General features: G+C 34.9%; 1 protein-coding gene across 1 annotated transcript; it reads left to right on the top strand.

Moving 5' to 3' along the window:
* The first annotated feature begins 4,988 nt into the window (after nucleotides 1-4,988).
* Nucleotides 4,989-15,047, top strand: LOC8274902 (zinc finger CCCH domain-containing protein 37). The gene is made up of 12 exons (XM_002528612.4): nucleotides 4,989-5,422; nucleotides 8,383-8,630; nucleotides 10,834-10,893; nucleotides 10,993-11,067; nucleotides 11,145-11,207; nucleotides 11,296-11,514; nucleotides 12,443-12,480; nucleotides 12,572-12,618; nucleotides 12,785-12,915; nucleotides 13,391-13,444; nucleotides 13,743-13,880; nucleotides 14,570-15,047. The coding sequence occupies exons 1-12, from the start codon at nucleotides 5,164-5,166 to the stop codon at nucleotides 14,738-14,740; spliced, it is 1,503 nt and encodes a 500-aa protein (XP_002528658.2). The 5' UTR covers nucleotides 4,989-5,163; the 3' UTR covers nucleotides 14,741-15,047.
* The last annotated feature ends 8,564 nt before the right edge of the window (nucleotides 15,048-23,611 follow it).

Here is a 23,611-nt window from a genome sequence, read left to right as displayed (position 1 = left end):
AAAAATTATGGGAATGATTTGGAAAATCCTATAACAAAGGTTGGAAATGGGGGAAAGAATGAAAATAATGGAGCTGGCAGTTTAATTGGGGTTGACTTAAAGCGTAGACGTAAAGGAGAAAGTGAGTTTAGTTGTATAGACATTACTAAAGCCCAATAATTTCCCCAAACAATGGATTTTAATGGACAAAAAAATGGATTAGAAGTGGGACTTGTGTACTAGGCCCACCTAGAGCAATGAGTGCCCTTTCCTAAAACTATCATGGGCTTGGCAATCCACGTAAGTCCAAGTCTTTATGGATCTAGACAAACATAGAAAACCTTATTTCATTTACTTGTGTGAAACCTTATATGGAAAAGCTCGTTTGGAATATATTAGAAATAAATTGAGCTAAAACTGAGATGTCTAGTGTGGATTGTATCAGGCATAGCAGTGGGCTTGCTCTTTTGTGGAAGGGTAAGGATGAAGTCCAGCTTTTAGGCTTTTCTACAAACCATATTGATGTCAAGGTTACTATTAATAGTATAAGTTACTCGCATGTTACTGTTTACTGTGAAATTCCTGAACGTCATCGCTATAAAGATTCTTGGGAGCTTCTATGCCATTTGGCTTCCTTAACAAATCTACCTTGGGTTTAACTAGGAGACTACAACGACATTCTATCTAGAGAAGAGAACTGGGGAAAAATCCTCATCTTGGTTGGCTTCTTGAAGGTTTTCAGTCAATAATTCGTGATTGTGGATTGATGGATTTGAATGTTTCGGGCCATAAATTTACATGGAAAAAGGGCAAGGGGACATATGCTTGGGTTAAAGAAAAGTTGGATAGGATAATGGCTAACGCAACTTGGATTTCCAAATTCAACAGCTACAAAGCATATAATCTCAGTATGTTCTCTTCGAATCACTCTCCTTTATTTTTGGATCCTATTGTTTGAGTTATTAAGAACGACCCTAAGCATTTCAGATTTGAAAATGTCTGGTTAAGGGATTTTAGGTGCCACGAGGTTGTGAAGGAGTTCCAATCATTCTTTATGTCTAAAGGATAAGTTACAACAATGTGCCCTTGAGCTTCAGAGATGCGTAGTCATATGGTCCGTATCTTCAGAGAAAGAATTAAGAATTGTAAAAGAATGATGAACCTTCATTGCATGGGTAGGGATGTAAATTCAGTTCATAAGTTCCAATAGGCCTGTAAGTAGTATTTTGAGACTCTTAGCCAACAAAGGTTTTCTGGAAATAAAGGGCCAAACTCTTCTAGATGTAGGAAGGAGACTCTAACTCAAAATATTTTCATATGGCTACCTCAAATAGATATAAGAAAAATTCTATCTCGTAGTTGAAAGACTCATCAAGAGAGTGGAAATTTGGGAGACTGTCATGGCTATTAATATCACCTAATATTTCACATAGCTCCTTACTTCTAATGTGGACTCTTCGCTCTCAGATTTGGAGTTTATTAAAAGGCATGTAACAAAAGAACAAAATCAACTCCTTTTAAAGGAGTTTATGGCTAAGGAGATGAAAGATGCTCTAGATTCTATGCATTTTGAGAAGTCTCCATGACTTGATGGTCTAAATTCAGCCTTTTATCAACATTTTTGGCTAGTAATTGGGGAGGAGGCTACAAAAGAATGCTTGCAAAATTATAACTTCTGGAAGTATTCCCTCTCATTTGAATAATACAATTATTGTTTTGATTTCCAAGAAAGACATTGCATAGTACATGGGTGATATGAGACTAATAGCTCTCTGTAATGTCCTCTATAAGATCGTTGCCAAAATGCTTGCAAACATATTGAAACAAGTTCTCCCATCTCTGATCTCGGAATGTCAAAGCGCGTTTCACTGACAATATCTTAATTGTGTTCGAAGTAGTGCATTACTTGAAGCATAAAACTCAAAGGAGCAGAGGGATTGCAACACTAAAGGTGGATATAAGTAAAGCATACAACCAACTTGAGTGGACCTATATGGAGAAGATAATGCTTTTTATGGGATTTGATAGAAAGTGGCTGACTCTTATTATGATGTGTGTTTTTTCTGTCCAATATTATATAATCCATGGTAATGAAAATATTAGCCATATTATTCCTAGTCATGCCCTTCATCAAGGGGATCTATTGAGTCCTACTTATTCATATTAGGGGCTAAGGGTCTTGTTACTATGCTTCAAAGGGCTGAATCCCAAGATTTGATTCATGGTTGTTGTGTGGCAAGGGGTGCTCCCCCAATCTCAAGTTTATTTTTTTATCGATGATGGCTACTTCCTTTTTCGAGCAATAGAGGAGGAGGCAGTTTGAGTTATTGATATTCTCTACCACTATGAAAGAATATCCGGTCAATCAATAAATAGTTAGAAGTCCTCAGTATGCTTTACTGCTAATACCATGGAGGAAAAGGGAAGTGTTATTTGCTCTCACCTGAATGCGCGTGAATCAGGGGCCAGGGATCAATATTTAGGTCTGTCATCAATCATTAAGCATAACAAGAAGGCAGCCTTTGGCTATATTAAAGATAGACTGGAAAAAGATTGCAAGGTTGGAATTGCAAGTTCTTATCTATAGCAAGTAAGGAAGTTATGTTGAAAACAATAGCACAAGGCATTCCCAATTACATTACAAGTATATTTCTCTTTCCTCAAACCCTTTATGAAGATATTGAGAAGATAACGAATTCATATTGGTGGGGTTCAAAGGGTAGAGGTTAAGAGGGAATTAAATGGTTGAGTTTAGAAGTCTATGTGCTTATGGAAGGAATATGGTGAAGTTGGTTTTAGAGAGATTCATGAGTTCAATGTTGCTTTGCAGGGAAAATAAGGCTGGAAGCTAATTGTTGATGAGCGATCCTTGGTGGCTAGAGTTTATAAAGCTTGATATTATCCTAAGAGTTCTTTATTGGAAGATGGCCTAAGGAATAACCCAAGTTACGTGCGACGCAACATTTTGGCAGTGCAAGTCATGTTAAGAGCAAATTTCTGGTGGAAAGTTAGTAATGTGAAAAAGATCTCAATTTAATCTAACCCTTGGTCGTCTGATGAGGAAAACCCTATAACCACCATTGATTTCTCTGTAATTGGTGATGAATCAAGGGTTGCAGATTTGATGGTTCAAGGTGAGATTTGTTGGGACTTACAAGTTGTTAATGGCTTGTCCAATGAGCGAGACAAGGAACAAATTCTCAGAATTCCCTTAAGCACTAGGAATACGACTGACAAATGGTGGTGGACTAAGAATATCAAAGGTTGTTATACTATCAAGAGTGGTACAAATGGTTGTATAACATTCAATCTAGCAACCATGATATTTAAGAAGATATTGTTTGGAAGACTTTGTGGAAACTCCGCATTCCTTCAAAGGTTAAGCACGCAATCTGGCGAGCAGCATTAGGATGTTTTCCAACTAAAGATAATCTCATTTGTTGAGGTGTTGCTATAGATTTAATGTGTTCTATTTGTAGCCAGGTTTAACAATCCATTCTTCACTGCTTTATGCATTGTGATTTTGTTAAGAGCTGTTGGTCCTTTATTGATTTATGTCCTATGACGACCTCTAGTCCTTCCTTCTTTGATTGGCTGAGTTTAGTTTTCTAGAATGAAACTTTGACGATGGGTATTAAAGTTATAATGCTTTGTTGGAGTTTGTGGAGGAACCATAATGAAGTTGTTTGGAATGGAAGATTCCAGTAAGTTTAATTAGTGGTTAATGGGTCTCTATCTTTTCTATCTTCATGGTTCGACGCTCATGCAAGGAAGGTACAAAGCCCTTCTATAGGTGTTATTATCCCTAACCATTGGACTAAGCTGCCAAATGATTCACTAAAGTTTGAATATTGATGCTGTGTGATTATATTGGTAGAATCATTAAGGCTGCTACAAAGTTATATCATGGTTTGATCTCTCCTCAATTAGCTGAAGCAATGGGTATTAGAGAAGCTTTTAGATGGCTTAAGCTCCATTAATATTATAATATTATATGTGAATTTGATGCACAAAGTGGTTAGAGCTATCAATTCTATAGAGACTATCAATTCACCTTTCGATTTAATAATTGAAGACTGCTGATTACTCCTTTCTCTCACAAATGTATCTCATATCTTTGTTAAAAGGTCATTGAATCAATCAACTCATCGGCTAGGAAGGGCCGTTGATTCTATGTCTGATCTTAATCTTTAGGAGATTGCCCCTCCTGCGTTTTTATTGAATGTACTAATTGCTGAATCCACTGTTTAATGGAAGTTACTATTTTCCTTCAAAAAAAATATACTGATCCTAATAGTAATAATAACTTAAATATATCTTAAATATCTAAATATAATATTAAAATTAAAAATTTAAATTTATAATTTTTTAAAATAAAAAATAGTTCATATTAGAAAGTATTTACTATATTATATTTTATTAAAATAAATTACTATCACTATATAATTATATCAATATACTTTTACAACGAGTCTTAATCTTTTTGATAATATATAAATTTATTTATTAATAGCTATATAAATAATTAATATAAATTTAATAAATTATAAATAAATTTATTTAAGACTAAATTTTTTACAAAATTCTTTTGTTATTATTTTAGCACTAAAAACATTCATGATTATAAATATAAATATATTACTAATTATTATTATATATATAGATGCTACTGATTATAAAACTAATGTGGTAATTAACAAATTATTTTTAATGAGCTAATTATTCTAAGAATAGAAGATAATATTTTAATAACATTTATTAGATTAATTAATAAATTTTTTAATTATATATTAATTCTTAATCTTAAAAAAGCAATATTAAATATTTTAAAATTATTTTTATATCTATTTACAAATTAGTTTTTATTATTATATTTAATTTAATATAATGTGTAATTTACTGATAAATGATTATTATTAATAATTTTAATAACATTATTTCATAAAGAAAAAGCCACATTTTAATTTGTATGTTTATCGGCCAGTAGCATGTTTACTGTGCTTTTGTGTTGCGGTTGTCTAGTAGCTAATTCCTTAGAGACACTGACACACAGTTCCAATTTTAAAAAGAAAAAGAAAAAGAAAAAAAACAAAAACAAAATTTCTGTCTTTCAGGTAAAGACCCAAAATGAATAAAATTAAGCATCACATAAAAATTTGCACGAACAGCCAATAGGGTTTGCAAATGGCAAATAAACTCTACGGGTATGGTTCAAGCTACGGAGCGACTGCTTCATCAGCATCAGCATCAGCCCTGAAACGGTACTTATCGGATTCTGATCCTTCAAAGTACTCCTCCTCCTCCATTATGTACTCCTCCGACAGAGCCATTGCCTCTTCAGCGGCGGCGACGGGGGTGCCATGGACCCCACCTCCCGGTGTTGATGTTCCTCCTGCCTCTATTGAACCCCACCTCCTTGCTGGCCTCAAACGCTCTTCTGAAGGTTATTTTGCTAATAATTTTTTTCTTTTTATATTTATCAGGGTCATGAGTTATTAATTTTGATTTTCAACTACTGGCACCATGTGCTATTGCTGCATTATAACAATGTTACGATACTTTCTTTGTAGTTTAGTTAGAATAGTTACTAGTTTAGTAATAGATTTGAGGCATTACTCTCAGTACAGAGCTACTAAGCTAGACTCGTGATGTGGTTCATATTGATTTTCCACTACTGGGTTATGGTATGTACTTGCTTATTCAGTATGCACCATGTTCTAGTGTTACATTATAAGAATGTTATGGTGCATTCTTTGTAGTCTAGTTAGATTAGTCATCCACTATTTAATTGAATAGTGACATTGGTTAATATAGTACGCCAAGTAGAAGGCCACTTTCAAGGACCTTTACATTTGAATAATCATTCTATTCATATGATAGAAAAGCTTGGAAGCTTGATTAATCGAAGATGTATTTATCAGTTTGAGGGTTTTTTCTTTGGACTTAGGTATAAGTTAGTCGAGGTGGTTTACAGGTTAAATTTTCTCATTTGGAGTCATCAAGAATGTACTTTGGCAAGTAGTTGATGTTAACTCCCAATTTAGATCCTAACAATTCTTTAAAGATGCAGCTCACTTTTAAGTTTTCCGAGATGGAAAGGTTAGTTCAGTTTATATCTATTTCTTTGGTATTATTCTAGAAAACTTCCAGTATTTTCATCTTCTTTTTAGAGGTCTGTTGAAGTATCTGAACTCCTTTGATACGCTTTCAACCCTTATCTTACTTTTTCTGTATGAACTTCTTGGTTCATATTATTTATGGCATCTAATAAAAGTTGTCAATTCTATTGAGTAATACTCTTTTCGTATGGTAACATACCATTTTGGACATTCTTGGGGAAGGCTCAATGACCTCTTTGACCAAGTTATTAGTTTTGATGACAAAAGGGGAAGTCAACATCTCAACCATCACGATAGAAAACTGAAAGGAGAATTTTTACTGACTGAAGACAACAAAGGGGCAAATTCTTCAATTGTAGATGCTTTAAGGGTTTGCACATGTCAAAACATTGCAAGAAATCAATGGAACGCAATGAAATAAATGCAAAAGAATATTAAAGTGGAAACTTTGTATGTGAGGATGTTGACGAGTTTGTTGAATGATTCACAAACTTGAATGATGAAAAAACTGATGTGTGTGATGGTCAACTTTATATATCAATTACTTGCTCAAGAATGTCAAGGATGAGGCAAAACCCTATTGAAGTTCAAATGCAGAGAGATGCCACCGCACTTTTGATTTTTACTAGGTTTAATAGCATTTTTGAAGTATGATCTCTCACGATCAAGGATCCTCTCTCAAAGAAGATCATAAGATGTTGCTTTATTCCCTGCATTATGGATTAGCATTAATGAATGTGGAGATTTTGCTAATGTGGCACTTCAAAGTTCAGGAGACTTTTTCTATATGGGGCAGAATGCTGCAGTCACAATGACCTCTCTGAGTTATATATAACTGTTTAATTTCTAATGCAACAAAGCCCAGAATCATGATTAATAGTGCTAGCTCTATTGGTTGGTGATAAAGTTCTTTGTGATACAAGTGTATCAGTAAGTCAATAAATATAGCTGTGAGTCTCATGAAATTTGTCAGAGATACCCAATATTCAAACATAGTTTTTCTTTCGAGCTTTTGATTGTGGTATAAAGCATCAGCATGAGAATCTATAAGAGTCTTTGGAATATGTCAGGGATTGGATACTTTTGTTCTGGTATTAAGTATCGGTTTATGTTAGTTGCAAGTTCTGTATTTATTAATTTTAATCATTAAAGATGTAAGTGTACATTTCTCTTGTAGGCTTTTAGAAGGCGTAATGGCTACTTTACTTTGTGTTACTGTGTGTGTTTATGTGTTTTTTTTTTTTTCCTGTAATTACTTCAGAACAAGAGCAGATTTCGAGGATTAAATCTTTTAATGTCTGTACTTGGAGGTGGATTCCTCCTTTATTCGATCTTGAATTTTCAGCCATTTATCTTACATTTTTATCCCATAACTGTGATTGTCATAAGAAGATATCTTTATGTGGGACCCATTTTTGCGCAGCAGTAAGTATAAGCATGCATATATTTCTACCTTAGCTAGCTTAAAAGCATGGTTTGAATTGGAAATATGTGATGGTTCTACACTTCTACCTGTGCTAATGCATTGTGGTATACTACAAGTAACATTCAACTCATCCGTCCACTTCGCATAAATATTGGTGGATTCTTTGTTGTCAAAAATAAGTTATATCCATTTTTTGTGTAGCCTATTTAATTAGATTGCCTTTAAAGTTGATCCAACAAATGTTTACATTCAGTTGTCTAGAAAATTATTTAAATTATTGATTTTATAATATTTTACTGCATTTATTTTGATAAAGGTGGTGTAGACTATAGGGTCAGTTCAAATTACTCATATGCAAGTTAGACAGTTTCTATACGAACACAAAATGTTATTTATGATCCTTATCTTACAATTTGACCAATAGAATTACTGCTCTGCTCGTGTAGATTATGCCTGTCATATTTCAAGTTTATCAGATAGGATAAGTGTTTTGTTTGTGATACAATGATATGGCTTATAATTATATTTTATAAAGTTTCAGCCTTAAAACAGCAATATCCTATAATAAACATTTAATATCCAATTGACTTGAAATTTAACATAGATCATCTGCATGAATTAAGTGGTAAATCCAATGGTTGGTTTGTGAAAACATGTATTATAAGAAACATCATAGAACAGGGTAAAAACCTATGTGACATGCACACATGTAAATTGATCCCGATTCTAGTATATTATAAATATTATTTTGTTAATTTTTGTTCTTTCTCAAAAATTACCTTGTTTAAGCATACTTATAAAATAACAATATTTTTCTTATGTTCTGTTTTTGTATATACTTCTCTATTATGTATATAGTGCTCTATCATCCGACTGTTATGGGTGCCCATAACACAATTGGGCAAACTGAAGCTTGGTATTCTACAAACTATTTAACCAAGCGTTCTAGATTCGAGAGTGCAAGCAATTACTCTATATATCCACAGAGACCAGGAGAGAAGGATTGTGCCCACTATATGCTCACTCGTACCTGTAAATTTGGAGATAGCTGCAAGTTTGACCATCCTGTTTGGGTTCCTGAGGGTGGAATCCCAAATTGGAAAGAGGTGACCATTTATAATTATCTTAATGTATATTAATATGGTTATTATCTTATAAGGTATGTTTTCATAAATATCAATATGTAACTCTGTATTTTCTAGAGTATTAGCGTAAAGCATATTTTAATTTATTAGCTTAAAGCTTGATGAATTATCATTTTATAATTTTGAGCTAGTTCAGACCTTTGTTAGTTAAATTAGTGAAAAATATTTTATATTACACTATTCTAGCTTGTGCTCTTAGTATGTCCTAAGTTTACAAAATGTTTGCTTCTGAATATCACCTTTGAATTTTATTTTCCTATATCGAAATGGTTGAGTGTCTCGTATGTTCTTGTTGTGAGTCTAGATTTGAGCTTTGGGAAACAAATTATATCTTTTTCTATTATTTATTTTACTTATTTTTATTGTAAATCATTTTCATTAATACATGTTTTAGTTTGTAATTTGGTATTATAATACCATATTACCTATTATGTACTGCATAAAGTGTCCCTCTCCTAGCTAACGAAAGAGTGGAGTGAACTGTTTAGCCAACAATTAATATATTAATAGATCCTATATGCAATGGTTCGGAGTACTGTTTCTGCCAGGATTTCTAGGGCACTTGTGTCATTGGAAGTTGAAAGGTTACTGTTTGACCTGACACTTTTTTCTATCTGATTCCAACACTAATTGGAGAATATGGCTGCAGAATCATTAAGCTGCTCAGAATTTGATGATATTGCTATATAATTTCTATCCATGCAAGATATTTTGTTTTTTACAGTAATAACTAGCCAACAGATAATTAGTTAAATAATCTGTTTATGTTGTATGATACACTGCTGTATGCATATCTTCTCCGTGCCTGCAGTTTTAGATTCCCTCTGTCCCATATTCCATGTCAAGTTGAAACTTTTTTATTATGAGGTGGATTATTTTGACTTATATTTAACTTTTGTGATGAAAATATGGAAATTCGATTGGATAGATAAACTAGTGCAAGGTAAAATATTAATTTCGTAAAGGTATTCACTATTTGTGCTCATATGTCCATCAGTTTGTGAAATGGTATTAGCATTATCATCATATGTGATAAATCTATCCAGAACTTTGTTGTTAAAAAGGGTTAATCACAAAAAGAATCTTCAACTTTTACTCGATATGCAATTCTGGCACATATTTTAGAAAGATCAATTGAAGCTTGTCCTTTAGCTATGAAGTGCAGTTGTGCCCAGACCATGAAAGTTAAAATATAGTTATAAAATAATATGCAAGGATGGACATGTAGATAGTGACTGCCTAAACTATAAATTGGTGTGCTTAATTTTTTTGTGTAAATATATATGTAATTAATCAGGTTTGTGAAGTCTCACAGTGATTGCACTCATCAGCTAAATCTGGCTATTTTGGTAAGATGAGCCATAGTTGCACACAGTATATATTTAGGCCTTTTTTGGCATTTTGACTCTTGTGAAAATTCTGTCCAAAAAAAAAGAAAGCTCTTGTGAAAATTACTCTTTTAGCAATATTTCTCATTCATATTCTAACCTTTCTTAACAGTCGAAAAGAGGTAGTTGATTTGACATATATTCAGGTAGTTGATTTGACCTTTCTCTGGTCAGTCTCATGATTGTTCTTTCTTTATGGTAGAGTCCTATTTTTGGTGAGACTACATTTTAAAATAGCCTGTACAATAATTCAGTGCAATTTTATTTATTTATTTATTCTTTTATGATAGCCAACTCATAGAACGGCTTTGAAGTGCTATAGCTTGTAGATTACTTCAAAAGCCTTCAAGGCCTTTGAGTCTAATAATTTTGTTGTATGTGTATCCATCATCAATTTTGTTGTTATTTATACAAGTCATCAATATGTGTAGAATTTTTCAGGTATTCAATAGACTTTTAGATGTAGAATTGTTTCAGGACTAGAATTCACTACTTGGATCCTTCTTTTGCATTTGCTAGGTCTTTAAATTTGATTTCCTTGAGAATTGCAGGATCGATTTGATACTGGTGTTTCTGTTTTGCTACAGCTGCAGTTTATAGTTTGATTGATGTGTATCTAGAAACTGAAAAACTTAATTAACCAAATTGATTAAATGGACCGAATGATTTTATGAGTCAGTCGGAAATGCTGCTCATAATATGAATAATCCCGCTATTTAGTGTCCCCATTATTACCTTGTTATCACTAATAACATACTTCTATTTTTGCTGTTTAGGTTCCACTTGCTGCTACAACTGAACCCCTCCCTGAGAGACCGGGAGAGCCTGACTGTCCTGTGAGTAGTATTTCAAGTGTTTCTCCTTTTTTTTTGGTCCGATTGCATTAATAATGCTTGAAGTGTATACTGATATAATACTGCTCAATTATCTTGTAGTACTTCCTAAAAACTCAGAGATGCAAGTATGGTTCAAAATGCAAGTTTAATCATCCAAAAGATGAATTGGCTTTGGTATGTACTGTCATTGAAAATTTCCACAAGAACTGTCCATGGGTTCTTTCATATTAGTTTTGTGGTGACGTGTTCAGGGTAGTTCACAAAGCAACGATGTTTTTGCCTTACCAGAGAGGCCTTCCGAGCCCATATGTGCAGTAAGATGTCAATCTCTTATTGTCTCAAGAAGCTAAAAATCAAGTTGTATCATTAGTTTGTTTATCTTGCATTTTGGTGTATAAACAGTTTTATGCAAAGACTGGGAGATGCAAATTTGGTGCAACATGCAAATTCCACCATCCAAAGGATATCCAGATAGCATTAGGACAAGAGAATTGTAACATAATGCAAAACGAAGCAGCAGCTATGACTCATGGAACAACTGGAGATGTCAATGCGGTTAAGGCATGCATATCATTCAACCAAGCCTTATTACATAATTCCAAAGGACTTCCAATACGTCCGGTAATGTAATTTTGGTGAATATGCTAACTTCAAACTAACTTCAAATCATTGACGAGTCATTAAGGTGTTTCTTCTGTAATATTATCACTATATTCCTTACTTCTTGAAAGGAGCTTCTCTTGGCCATTCATCTCCCTTGCTAAGTTTTCCTATTACTTTTATGCCATTTGTCTTTTTTTGGCATCCATTTTTTCATTTAATCATTCCCTTCCCTCATTAAATTCTGTTGTTATGAGTATGGTTATTGTCGTCATTGTTGTTGTTGTGCTCTATCGATAGGATCATTTTTCATCAAATTCACACGTATTTCAGTGATAATGCCTTAAAATTCTGTCTTACACTCATCAAAATGGCTGAGATAGTCAATAGTGATTCTTATGGTTTTGTCTCGTCAACTGATAAAAATTTCCTTTTCACTTCAAATCCTTCAAAATCTTAATCATATTTAATCATTTACATTCTGCAAAGAATCTTAAAACCATAATTTTAAGTATTATCTTTTTTACATGTACTAATACACGCATAATGATTAACATCAGCATCCTGCATATCATACTCGTAACTGACTAGTTTGTTACTTGAAATTTATTCAAGAATTAATTGAATAACAGAGTCCTTGGATCTGATAAGAACTCAAGTAAAATGCTGATGTTGCCTATGTTTTGAAGGTTTCGCCTACGTTTTGAAGGTTTCTTTTTAATTTCAAGTGTTCCACATAGGATCTAATAAAAGAGAATATTTAGAGATAATTAGTTATTTCCTAATAAATAACTTTGCGCAGAGCAACAAAGATTGACCAAATCCTTTTCAATTCGGGGAGAGGGGTGTCATTTGTGCTTTTGGTTGACTCGCTCTTGTCTTTAAAAAGTTCTTTATGACGTTTCATAATCTGAACTTTCATTGATAATTAATCCTTTTATTCTTATAGGGTGAAGTGGATTGTCCATTCTACCTGAAAACTGGAAGGTTCGCATTTGCCTATTGATGCAAAATATTTGTGATAAAATAATAGAGAATACAAATGGTTTACTTATTATTCTTCTTTTTCTCCAATCAGTTGTAAGTATGGTGCCACTTGCCGCTATAATCATCCTGATAGGAATGGTATGCAAGCATTCTGGTGCATTTAAGACTTCAGAGTCTGAACTCTAAATTTTTTCTTTGACACGTGTGCTTCAGATTTAATTGCTAGTACTCTTCATTTCTTTCCTTTGTTTTCTTTTCTCTTTCAGCTATCTGTAGAGCTTAAATACTTGATATTCTTTTGCAGCAATCAATCCACCTGCTGCTGCAATAGGCCATCCCCTTCTTGCCTCTCCTGCAGCTAATCTGAACCTTGGAGATATTAATCCAGCTGCCTCTATATATCAAGCTATTTATCCAAGCTTTTCTTCGCCAATGGTAAATATGATATTGTAAACTTATTCATTAATCAATTGGTTCTGTATTATAAGGAATTGTATTTCATGCTGAATGTTTTCATGTGCATGCATGTGTCGGTCAGCTGGATTAAAAATCACTCTTCTTTTCTTCTTTTTCTTTTTCTTTTGTGTAGTGAGGAATGGGGTTGTGGCACTTTGAAGGGGTGATTTAGTTTAAAATTCATTGCAATCCAGATAGTGTTCTTTAGCACGTGTCTTTGTGCAAACAGATCAATATAAATTATGCAATTTAGGCTCCATCTAACTTCATGGAAAATAACTTGTATAATGTGATTTATTTTCTATTGCTTGGCTGCCTCAGAGAAAGTTTGAAAATCTGGTGTTTGGAGTACATTGATAGATATCAACTTCTTTTTCTTTTGTGTAGTGAGGAGTGGGGTTATTCTATGATTTTGCTTTGCTACTGATGCACTTAATTTGTTTGCCAATTGCAGCTCGGAGTGGGACCAACTATATACCCTCAAAGACCTGGACATGCAGAATGTGATGTGTGCTTCTATCCTTATTCCACATTTTATTCTAACATGTTATTGTTTTAGCCAGTTGGACTTGGGGCTTTAGTTGATAAAATTTTTCAAAAACATTTTTCGTAGAGTTTCTTTTGGCTTTCATTTCGAGGCTGGCTTTTGTTTCTCTATTAGAGAGTTCACAAACTAACATAACTAGCTTTATTTTCCTTTTCTGCGTACAGATTCATTTTAGTTGTTGTAGGGACATATTTCCTTTATTGAATACATGAGCAATGTTTTTTATTTATTTATTTCATGTTCTTTTCCCCATTCTTAGTACTATATGAAGACTGGTGAGTGCAAATTTGGGGAAAGATGTAGGTTCCATCACCCTATTGATCGGTCAGCACCAACTGCAACACAAGCCCAACAACAGGCTGTTAAGCTCACTCTTGCAGGGTTACCTAGGAGAGAGGTATGAATCAGTAATATATATTTAGAAATTCACAATTTTTACCTTCTCTTTTGTCCATTAGCCTACGGTTCCTTTCTCATTAAATAAAATCCTTACAATTGAGGTGCAAGTCTTATAGTTTTAGGCATGTTAAGTCAGGTAATGAACAATTAACCATACATCTTATCCTAGCCAAGCTAAATATAGTTTATAGGCATATTAAGATGGTTTGTTCCTTTTCTGCTTTGTGGGCGGATGATGTGCATTAGGTTATGAATATGGAACTTGATTCAAAAATGAGTTATAAAAATGGGATTGCAGGAGGATAAAATGTTCTTACCTGACTTGTTACTGTCTGCCTGCCACACTATAAGGAGACTGAAATTACGGTTTGTTATCATATTAACATGCAGACAATTTAACCTGTTTTGATTCTTAAAAATCTGAAGGAGTTGCATTTTTGAAGATGGTCCTGGGACCTTGAAGTTGTCTTTCGATTTTAACCACACTAGCACATGAATGCATCATTTTGGTCTTAGCAATGTAACATCTAATCATCCTTTGTCATTATTCAATTTGTTATTCTATGTGCCATAAGAGAGACCCTCGAGCCATGCATATGCTAGGGCCTTTGGCTCCTATTTATGTGTGTGCATATGCAACTATGTTGGAAGTATATTGTGTAAAGACTGGGTGATAACTTTCGACAGGGTGCTGTTCACTGTCCGTATTATATGAAGACTGGCACATGCAAATATGGTGCTACATGCAAATTTGACCATCCACCCCCTGGAGAGGTCATGGCTATTGCATCACAAGGTACATCCACTTCTGCTGGTGATGTGGAAGGAGCTGAAGGTGGAATTGTCCAAGTGCTGTAGCAGGATGGAAAGATCTTTCTATGGACCTTTTTGGCCCTCGTTGATTGATATGCTTGCATATTTAGCAGGATACAGGCCAGACATCTCTGATCTGCAATCAGTAAAGTGAATTTAGCATGTGTTTTTCCTGAACTGGGTAGGCCTTGTTTGTATTTTGATTTTCTAGTAAGGAGGTTGAATATTTTGTTTTGTAATAGCAGTTGGGTGTTTTATATAAGCTCTGGTATTTATATATTATAGACTAGCAAAAGTTACGTATATGTTCCTGAAACGAAATATAATTAAATTCTTAAATTCTTAAACTTCACTTTAGTTTAATGACACCGGTAAAGTTTAAAAACAGAATAATTACATCCTTGAATATAACTCTTTGTTTCATGTATAATGGCATTTGATTCAACTCATGCTTTTTTTACATGTGAGGAGTATTAATTCCATTTTTAGTTGATATAAATTATAAAATGTTAATTTTTCTTTGACTTAGATGAAAGAAAAATTAACACTACTATTATTATGTTGCTTTTCAAGCTTTAGAGGTATAACATAATTATTTTGAAGTTTAAGAGCTCAATAATATCTTGGTCAAATTATTTATGCTTTTTGCCTTATGGATTTTATTTGTTGTCATCTCGTGTGTGTGTGTGTATATATATATAGAGAGAGAGAAGTATAGTGCTCAACACTTCTGCCGATCCTAGAAGAGACCTTGGTAGGATTAGATTTGATTCTGAAAGGGTAAAAGTAACCGACTTTAAGGCTTAATCATCATCCAGGTATCTTATCTGCCCCATATATAATATTTATTTATGGCTTTCATGCTCTAATTTTTCTTAGATCGCTAATTTTTGAGTTTTCAATCTATTGAGCTTGTCCTAATTTTTGTCTAAGTCACTCTTTAGAATTTTCAACTTAGCATACTTGCCTTTTTACTCTTTTCATTCATTTATCATTATTTATTTATTTATTTATATTTTAGATATAGTTACAGTAGAGATTGAGCCTCATCACTGTCCCGCGCGTGGCTCTATTGAAGTATAGTGCTCAACACTTCTTGAGTCGCACATGCCAACGACCTGCCAATAACCATGCCGAATGGCATGAGTGGCATTTGACTCACATTAGGAGGTGCATTGGATGTACCCCGGGTGGCGTTTGACTCACTTCACATGGGAGACATATACCTCATGCATTATACTTTTAGGGCTGGATTTTAGCTCTTTTTATACTCCCTCCCAATTTGTCCGTCAATACGGAGGACTATAGAGGATTCTTATTATCTTGCCAGAGTTCGAGCCAGGACCTATCTTTGCTCAGTATCAATTCGGGACGCTAACAATTTAGCTATTCTAGTATGCTAGAATTTCATCTATTTTAATAATGATCTTGAGTGACTCAACAAACATATTAAAATAAATTAGGTAGACAACTATTTGTCACTTGTATCTCTATACAACTTCTAGATCAATTAGGCGATAACAACGTTTGTCCAAACATATTTTATGATGTTTCAAACATCATATATGTTTAACCTAATTCATGCCTCTATCTTCATATAAACATGAGTGACTCATTCGACTTATATAAGATAGTTAAGTAAGACCTATCAATTAAAATAGAGAACATGCCCAAGTAATAGGCAACCTTAAGTGACTCAAGAAATTGACCTATGAACAAGGCTCCCATTCTTTTTTTAATTATGGAAGGCAACTTAATCATGTTCTTAACATGTGACTTAATATTAAATGAGAAATTTGTTATTAAGCGTTGATTAAGGTCTCCTGCTTTAACATGAATATATAAATATCAAATATAAGAATTTTATGCTTGGGCATGATCATGCATATATATCATACATCACATATAAAATATAAGCTAAGCATGCCAAACTACTATGGATGATCATGGACTTTCTAAACTAGTTATCTCGAGCCATAAAGATAACTAGATGGTCAAAACTTAGGTATTGCCTTCATGATTTCCAAGTCTTAAAGCAATATCCCTTTCATCTCCTTTTGGCACCATATCTCCATTCGGATTACAAAATAAAATTCTAACTAAGTAACCTAAAACCATATAACAATTACGTAAGATTTAGAGAAACCTTGAGTTACATTCAAGGGAGTTAGATGAGAAAAGAATTTTACAACGTAGAGAAAATTAGAGAAAGGCAAGGAGCGAAATCCTTATTTCAAAAATACCAAATCAAAACATTCAACCATTCAATACAATCACATTGGTCTTAATAGTCCATAACCATCAATCATATGCCAAATATAATCATATTACATAAAGCATATAAAAGAATCAAGATAGCATAATTCAAGTTATTTGATCATTGCATGCAATTAGGAGCAAATGAGGTATGGAGAATGAAAATAACTAAATCATATTAAAATAAAAAGTCTCCATAGTTTAGAGTGTAACTTTCGGCCAAAGTAAAAAATTAGGATATAAAGTTAAGCTTTGACCAAATAAACTTTATTAATTCTAGTCATACTAGGAAACCAATATTTAGTCTTAGTTAAAGAAAGTTGTAGAGAATTAAAATTAATTAAATTAGATTTAATTAATAACTAATTCTCTTTAAAATAACCTTAATTTTAATTTTATGTCCTTTTAGGACACAAAGTTAAACATTAAGATATAAAGCTAAACTTATATCTTAATTAAGACAAACAACCTAGTCATACTAGGATACTAAGACATAAGTTCTAGGATAACATAAATCAATGAGAATTGAAATTAATTAAATTATATTTAAAAAATAGAAATTCTCTTTAAATTTATATTATTTTCAAACATGTTTAGAATTTAGGACAAAAGTCAAACTCTTGTCTTAATCTAGACAACTTCCTAGTCCAACTAGGATTTTAAAATTACAAGTCCTTGTCCTAAAGGATTAATAATACTTCTATTAAAATAATCTTTTAATTAATCTCCTAATCTTATTAGGACAAGTAATTATAATCCTAAGACAACTAGGATGTCTTAAGACAAAGAATCACATGTCAACTAGGATACTTCATCTAGAAATCCCTACAAATAAGGACACTCCTTATTGAACAAGATTAAAAGATCTAAAAAAGCTAGTTAATCACATTAATTCCAGAACTAATTGAGCTTGTTAAGATTCATCAAGATCTATCAAAATGTTCTGTGGATTTGCATATGTGCCTAATTTAAATGAATCAATTTGTACGAAATTGATGTCAAACATGCACATGTCATGATTATCAAAACGCACACTACCATTAAGAAAAACATTGCACAAGTAAGCTAAATCGTTCATATCATTGATCTTGGAAAGGAAAGAAACAACATTCTTATAAATGTTGGACGCTGTTACATCATCATAAAATATTAATAATGTTATTTTCAATAAGAGCAGCTAGTTCCTCTTGACTTATTTTCTCCAGCGGGGTGGTGAATTTTTCTAGCTTCAACTCTTCCATCTTAGTGGTGACCTTCTCTCGGACTTCCTTGATACTCAACTCAACCATCCTCTTGATGATCAAGTTCTCTAAAATCTCGAACCTTGGTATCTCAGTCCCAACTAAATTAATAGGTCTAGGCTCCCTAGAGTAGGGCTTGTACTCTTGGATGAACAGATCTTTTAGAGTCTTACCCTTTAGCTTGCCATCATCTTCCTCTTCAAAATAACCCAATCCTCGGAGAGTCTTCTGACCTTTGAAGTCCGATAGCTCCGTAATTCCTTGCTGATTCCTTCCCAGCAGCATTCCAAGCATGAAGTTTATTTTCTTGAACATGCTAGCTACTTTAGATCCATGTAGTCCTCATAGAGAACATCAACTTGGAATCCAGTAGGGGCATCTAGCTCCTTGACAGCTTATTGAATAGCTAAGATAACCTTACCACCTTCGATGTTGATGGTGACAATCTCACCTTCATGTGGGAATTTTACCTTCTGATGTATAGTGGAAGGAAATCCTCCGAAGGCATAAAACCATGAATTTTCTAATAATAATGCAAAAGTTACTAGGATGTCCAGGACGGTGAACTCCACCCAGGATTTAATAGGATCCATCTTCACCAGTGCTAAAAACATTCCTTTTACATCTCTTTTTGTCTAATCGTATGCCCTTATAACCAGATCTGATGGTTTCAGGTCTTTCACAGTCATCCCCAGCTTAAGGAATATACGAGAAGGACATACGTTGATAATTGACCCATCATTCACTATCATACATGGGGTTCTCTTCCCCTTTACTTCTGTTGCTGTGTAGAGGGCTTTATTATGGTCTCTTCCCTCAAGTGGTAGGTCTTCATCCGAGAAGGTGATCATCTCAGTGGTCTTGTCAGTTACCTTTTTGGTCATCTCCTTAGGGGTACTTGCTGTGTTAACACTTATACCAGAAAAGGCCTGAATGATAGCCTTTCTGTGATCTGAAGAATGCATCAGCTGTCCTCTTCTCCTTCTTCCACCGTTCTAACAATGCGGCATCCCCATCTTCAGGTGCTTGCTTATCTTGCTTCAGCAGTTGTACCCCGAATCCTTACCCTTACCCGCTGGCTCAGTCTCAAAATCGTTATTTGCATAGATGTCCTTGGCTTCAGTGTCTTGAACTTCACACTCATCCCTAGAGCTATACCATATGTTAATAGCCATGACCAACTTTTTTTTTCCTTTTCTTTCCAAATGTTGAGGAGACAAGGCTCACAAGTGGCTTAATTGTTGTTTGATCCCCAACCACTTGGCACAATATCCACAATTCGAATATCGGTCGAAGTAGGCCTTGAATATCAGACCTTGAAGTTAAATTTGCCCAAGGGCTGCCCTAGCAAGTCTTCACACTCATATTGAGGAAGTTGCTCAACCTCCCATTCTCTAGAGTGGATTAAGTCCTGAATCTCATGCATGAGACGGTTGCACTAGTTCGTAACATGCCTGGGTTTTATGCTGTCAGCTTTTGGTGTCTAAGAGACCATGTTTTTATATTCAATAGGCGAGAGCTGTGTGATGTGTGCTACTCGTGTTAGCTATAATCTAAGGCAGTGTACCTATCGATGCAGTCTAGCACTAATGGCGAGTATCAAGGTCGTATTCCTCGGGAAAGCGAAAGCCCAGAGTTACTTCTTTGTTCTTTGTTATATTAACCTAAAATGGATGATGAATAAATTCTAAACTAACTATTAACTACGAGCTAAGTTCTAAGGGAGATGCAGGAGTAATTGATAAGTGAAATAATCAAGACAAGAAGATAAACCCAAAGGGAATCTAAACTAGTTGGCATCCGAACAAAAGATAAAGGATCAGTGAGTCTAATTATGCTACCCGTGAATTCTTAACCGAATTCGGTTTCTCTCTCGAGATAACCGAATTCCTAAACCTAATAACCTAAAGTTGGAATCTCTTCCTAACGATTGATTCTTAAATTAGCATTAAGCTTTAATCCGCCTCTATTAAGCTTTGTTAATTCTTAATCCGGCTAGTTAATTATCCTTATCTCTAAGCGATTATTAACCAGCTCTTGTTATTCAAAGTTCCAATTGCCAAACGGATTTCTCAATCTCATAAAGCAATCTAAACATCACAATTCACAACGTCTCATGAATAATGCATAATCTTATTAATACCGAAAACAAGAAGAATACAAAACCAACTCAAACAATCCAACAATATAATATCAAGCCAACATAGTAAAGAAATCCCAATGGATTAAATCAGTCTAGCTAAACATGTTCATGTTTAAAACAATCTAGGAAATCAATTATAATGAAAGAATAATGAAAATAAAACATGTACACCCTTTTCTCTCGAATTGGATGAATACCCAAACTGGATCTACACTTTGATTAATCTCCTAAACTGCCTCTTGAATTGCTCCACCATCTTGTTTTTAATCTTACGATTCCGGATTCTTACCACGCAACTCTCTCGCACTCAAGTGTTGTGCGAGAACCGAACCAGCCCACTGGGCTCAATGTCACTCTTTTTCCCCTTTTTCTCTAAGAAAATGAATTTTTCTTATATATTTAACTCAAGACGGCCGTGGTCAAGGCCGTCTTTGGTCAAGACGGCCGAGTCCATGCCGGTCGAAATCGTGGATCTCACCAAGTAGGGTTTCACCACGGCCGTGTTTCTCCCCGTGTTGGCTACCACGGGCCGTGTTTCTCCCCGTGTTATCCACCACGGGCCGTGCTGAAGGCCGTGGTGGCTACGGAAACCGTGCCCAAAGTGCCAATTTCAAGAATCAAAGCCAATGGTTGAGCACGGCCAGAGTCCAGGCCGTGCTCAATGTATGCATTGCGGGCTCTTGTCCGATCTTGATGAATTCTCGTCCGTTTCCGCACGTATTGATCTATAATTGCTTAAACAACGATGATGGTCCTATAAATGTTCCTGAAATGCAAAAGAACATAAAACACGGGTGATCTGGGAATAAAAGCACAATAATTGCTAAGAACATACGCAATAATATGCAAGCAAATATGTGTAAAACTATGCTCATCACTATGCCCTATGATTGAAGAGTTTTCTGCCATTCTTGGAGGCCTTATAGATTCTTCTCATCCGATTGCTTTGCCAAGGCTTGATGATCCTTTTTCCTAGCAAACTGGTGGAGCTTTTTAACATGCCCCTAGCTGAAGTACTTTTTCATTCTGTTCGTGAGCACATTACCCTTACTTCTCTAACCTCTTGTTGTTAGAAGAAAGAAAAAGGAACTCTTGCTTGGATTCAAATGTTGGGCTTTTACCTTTATATCCAATTTTTGCTAATTTCTCCTCAGGAATGGGGAGATATAAAGATTGCTAGCATCATTGATCAGGTAGAGTATGGAGCAGATCTTATACCCATCATTTTGTCTGAAACCATCAATGGCTGAAACCTCTAGTGGTAGATCCACATTCGAGAAAGTGATCATCCCAGTGGTCTTGTCGGTTATCGTTTTGACCATTTGCTCGGGGGGTAGTTGTTGTGCTTATGGTGATAATAGATAAAGCCTGAATTAGAGCCTTTCTATAGTCTTGTGAATGCATTAGCAGCTCCTAAATGTCAGTTGTCTTCTTTTTCTTTGTTAGCTCTTCTAATAGCTCATTTTCCTCTTCTTCTAGTTTTTTCTCAACCTGCTTTAACTCTTGTGCCTATTTGTTCTTACCATTCCTCACTAGCTCAGCTTTCTTATCAAAGTCATTGTCTGCATATATATCCTTTGCCCCAATGGCTTGGACTTCACACTCATTTTTGAAATTATACTAGATGTCTATAGGTATCACTAACTTCTTCTCACCCTCCTTTCATACCTCTAGAAGGCAAGAGCCACTAGTTGCTTGATTATCGTCATTCGATCCCACACTACTCGGCACAATGTCTTCAATCTGAATGTCAGTTGAAGGGGGCCTTGAATAATAGACCTTGAAGTCAAACTTGACCACCCTAACAGGTCTTCGTACTCGTCCTCAGGAGGTTGTTCCATTTGCCATTCCCCATAATCTATCAAGTCCTGAATTTCATGCTTGAGACGATTGCATTGATCCATCACATGCCTAAAAGTCTAGTGATACTCACAATATTGACCATTGTGAGGGCTAGGACTGCTTCTCGATGATAGGGGCTTGTGTTTCTTGCTCCTAACTAGGTTTTCGAACACAACACATAATGGTGCTCCTAGTTCAGTGAAGGTTCTTTATGGACTTTTTGGGTCTGGCTCTGGTTTTGTTTTAGGTAAGGGAATGTCTTCATGACATTCTCTTCACTGAAATAAGAGGAGATCATGATGCCTAGTTTGGGGGTGGTGTATTGTTGTAGTTAGGTAAGGGATTTTGCTTAGTACTGAGTTGGTCAGAGTCAGTAAGCTTTCTAGCATCAATAAGGTCTTGGAGTTCGTGTTTAAGGCAGATACAGTTGTTTATGTGGTGTCGGGTGCTTGGCGGAATTTGTAGTAGGTGTTGGGTCTATAACCAAGTGCTTTAGGGTTTGGTGGCTTCTTGAGGGCGGTTGGTAGGAGTAGGCCATTATGTACTAGCCTTTCGAAGATCTTCGAAAGAGGCTGCTTGAAATTAGAAAACCTCCTCGATTACTGGACTGCATTCACATCTAAAGTTCTATTCTCTCTAGCCTGATAATTTGGCCTTCCACTAGTTCGTGCAGTCTTTCTTTTATCATTCTTGATTTCTTGAACTTAAAGTCCATCATCATATAAATTCATGAAGGTCTTCAGGTTCATCATCTGTAGCCTCTTAACCCATCCTAGAAAAATATTTCGGACCATCATACAAACTTGGTCCTTTTTAGAAGGCTTTTTCTTCATTAATCCAACGTTATTCCTCCATCTAATCAAGACATCAGAAAAGGATTCATTTAGTTTTTGCTTGGTGGACTCAAGGTCCCTTATTTACACCTCCAAATGAGTGTTATAATCATATTTCTTGACAAAAGAATTATATAAATCTCACTATTCAGCTTTGATGGATTTTTCCAGATTATGGTACCAATTTACAGTAGGTCAAGGACAAAACAAATAGCTTGATAATTTTAGTTCTATTCAACTGAGTAGCAGGCAGCTTGTCTTCAACAGTCAAAACTAGCTCTTCGGAATAGGTAGGGTCCAACCCTTTGATTTTTAACATGTCTTGCATCTTATCAAGCCTAACACTTAAGCCATTCACAGCTTCATTAGTGGCAAAGGTAGTCTCCCTCTTAGTCTGGTCCAACATGAACTCATCAAAATCCTAGAAGTTCTGGGGCGCTCCCCTTCTAGTAAGGTCTTTAGCATTCGCATTAACAACAGTTGGAGTGGCGGCAGTAGTTTTAGCAGTGATCATAACTTGGTCAACAACAACAAGAGGATCAGCTATTGCAGGGGCGGTTGGTGCAATTGGAGCAGCGGATAGGGCTTGATTTGTAGTCAT

This window comes from Ricinus communis, chromosome 4 (genome assembly GCF_019578655.1).
Source record: "Ricinus communis isolate WT05 ecotype wild-type chromosome 4, ASM1957865v1, whole genome shotgun sequence".
NCBI classification, from domain to species: domain Eukaryota; kingdom Viridiplantae; phylum Streptophyta; class Magnoliopsida; order Malpighiales; family Euphorbiaceae; genus Ricinus; species Ricinus communis.
The sequence above is the reverse complement of the archived record's forward strand: the minus strand, read 5'-3'. Positions and strand labels throughout refer to the sequence as shown.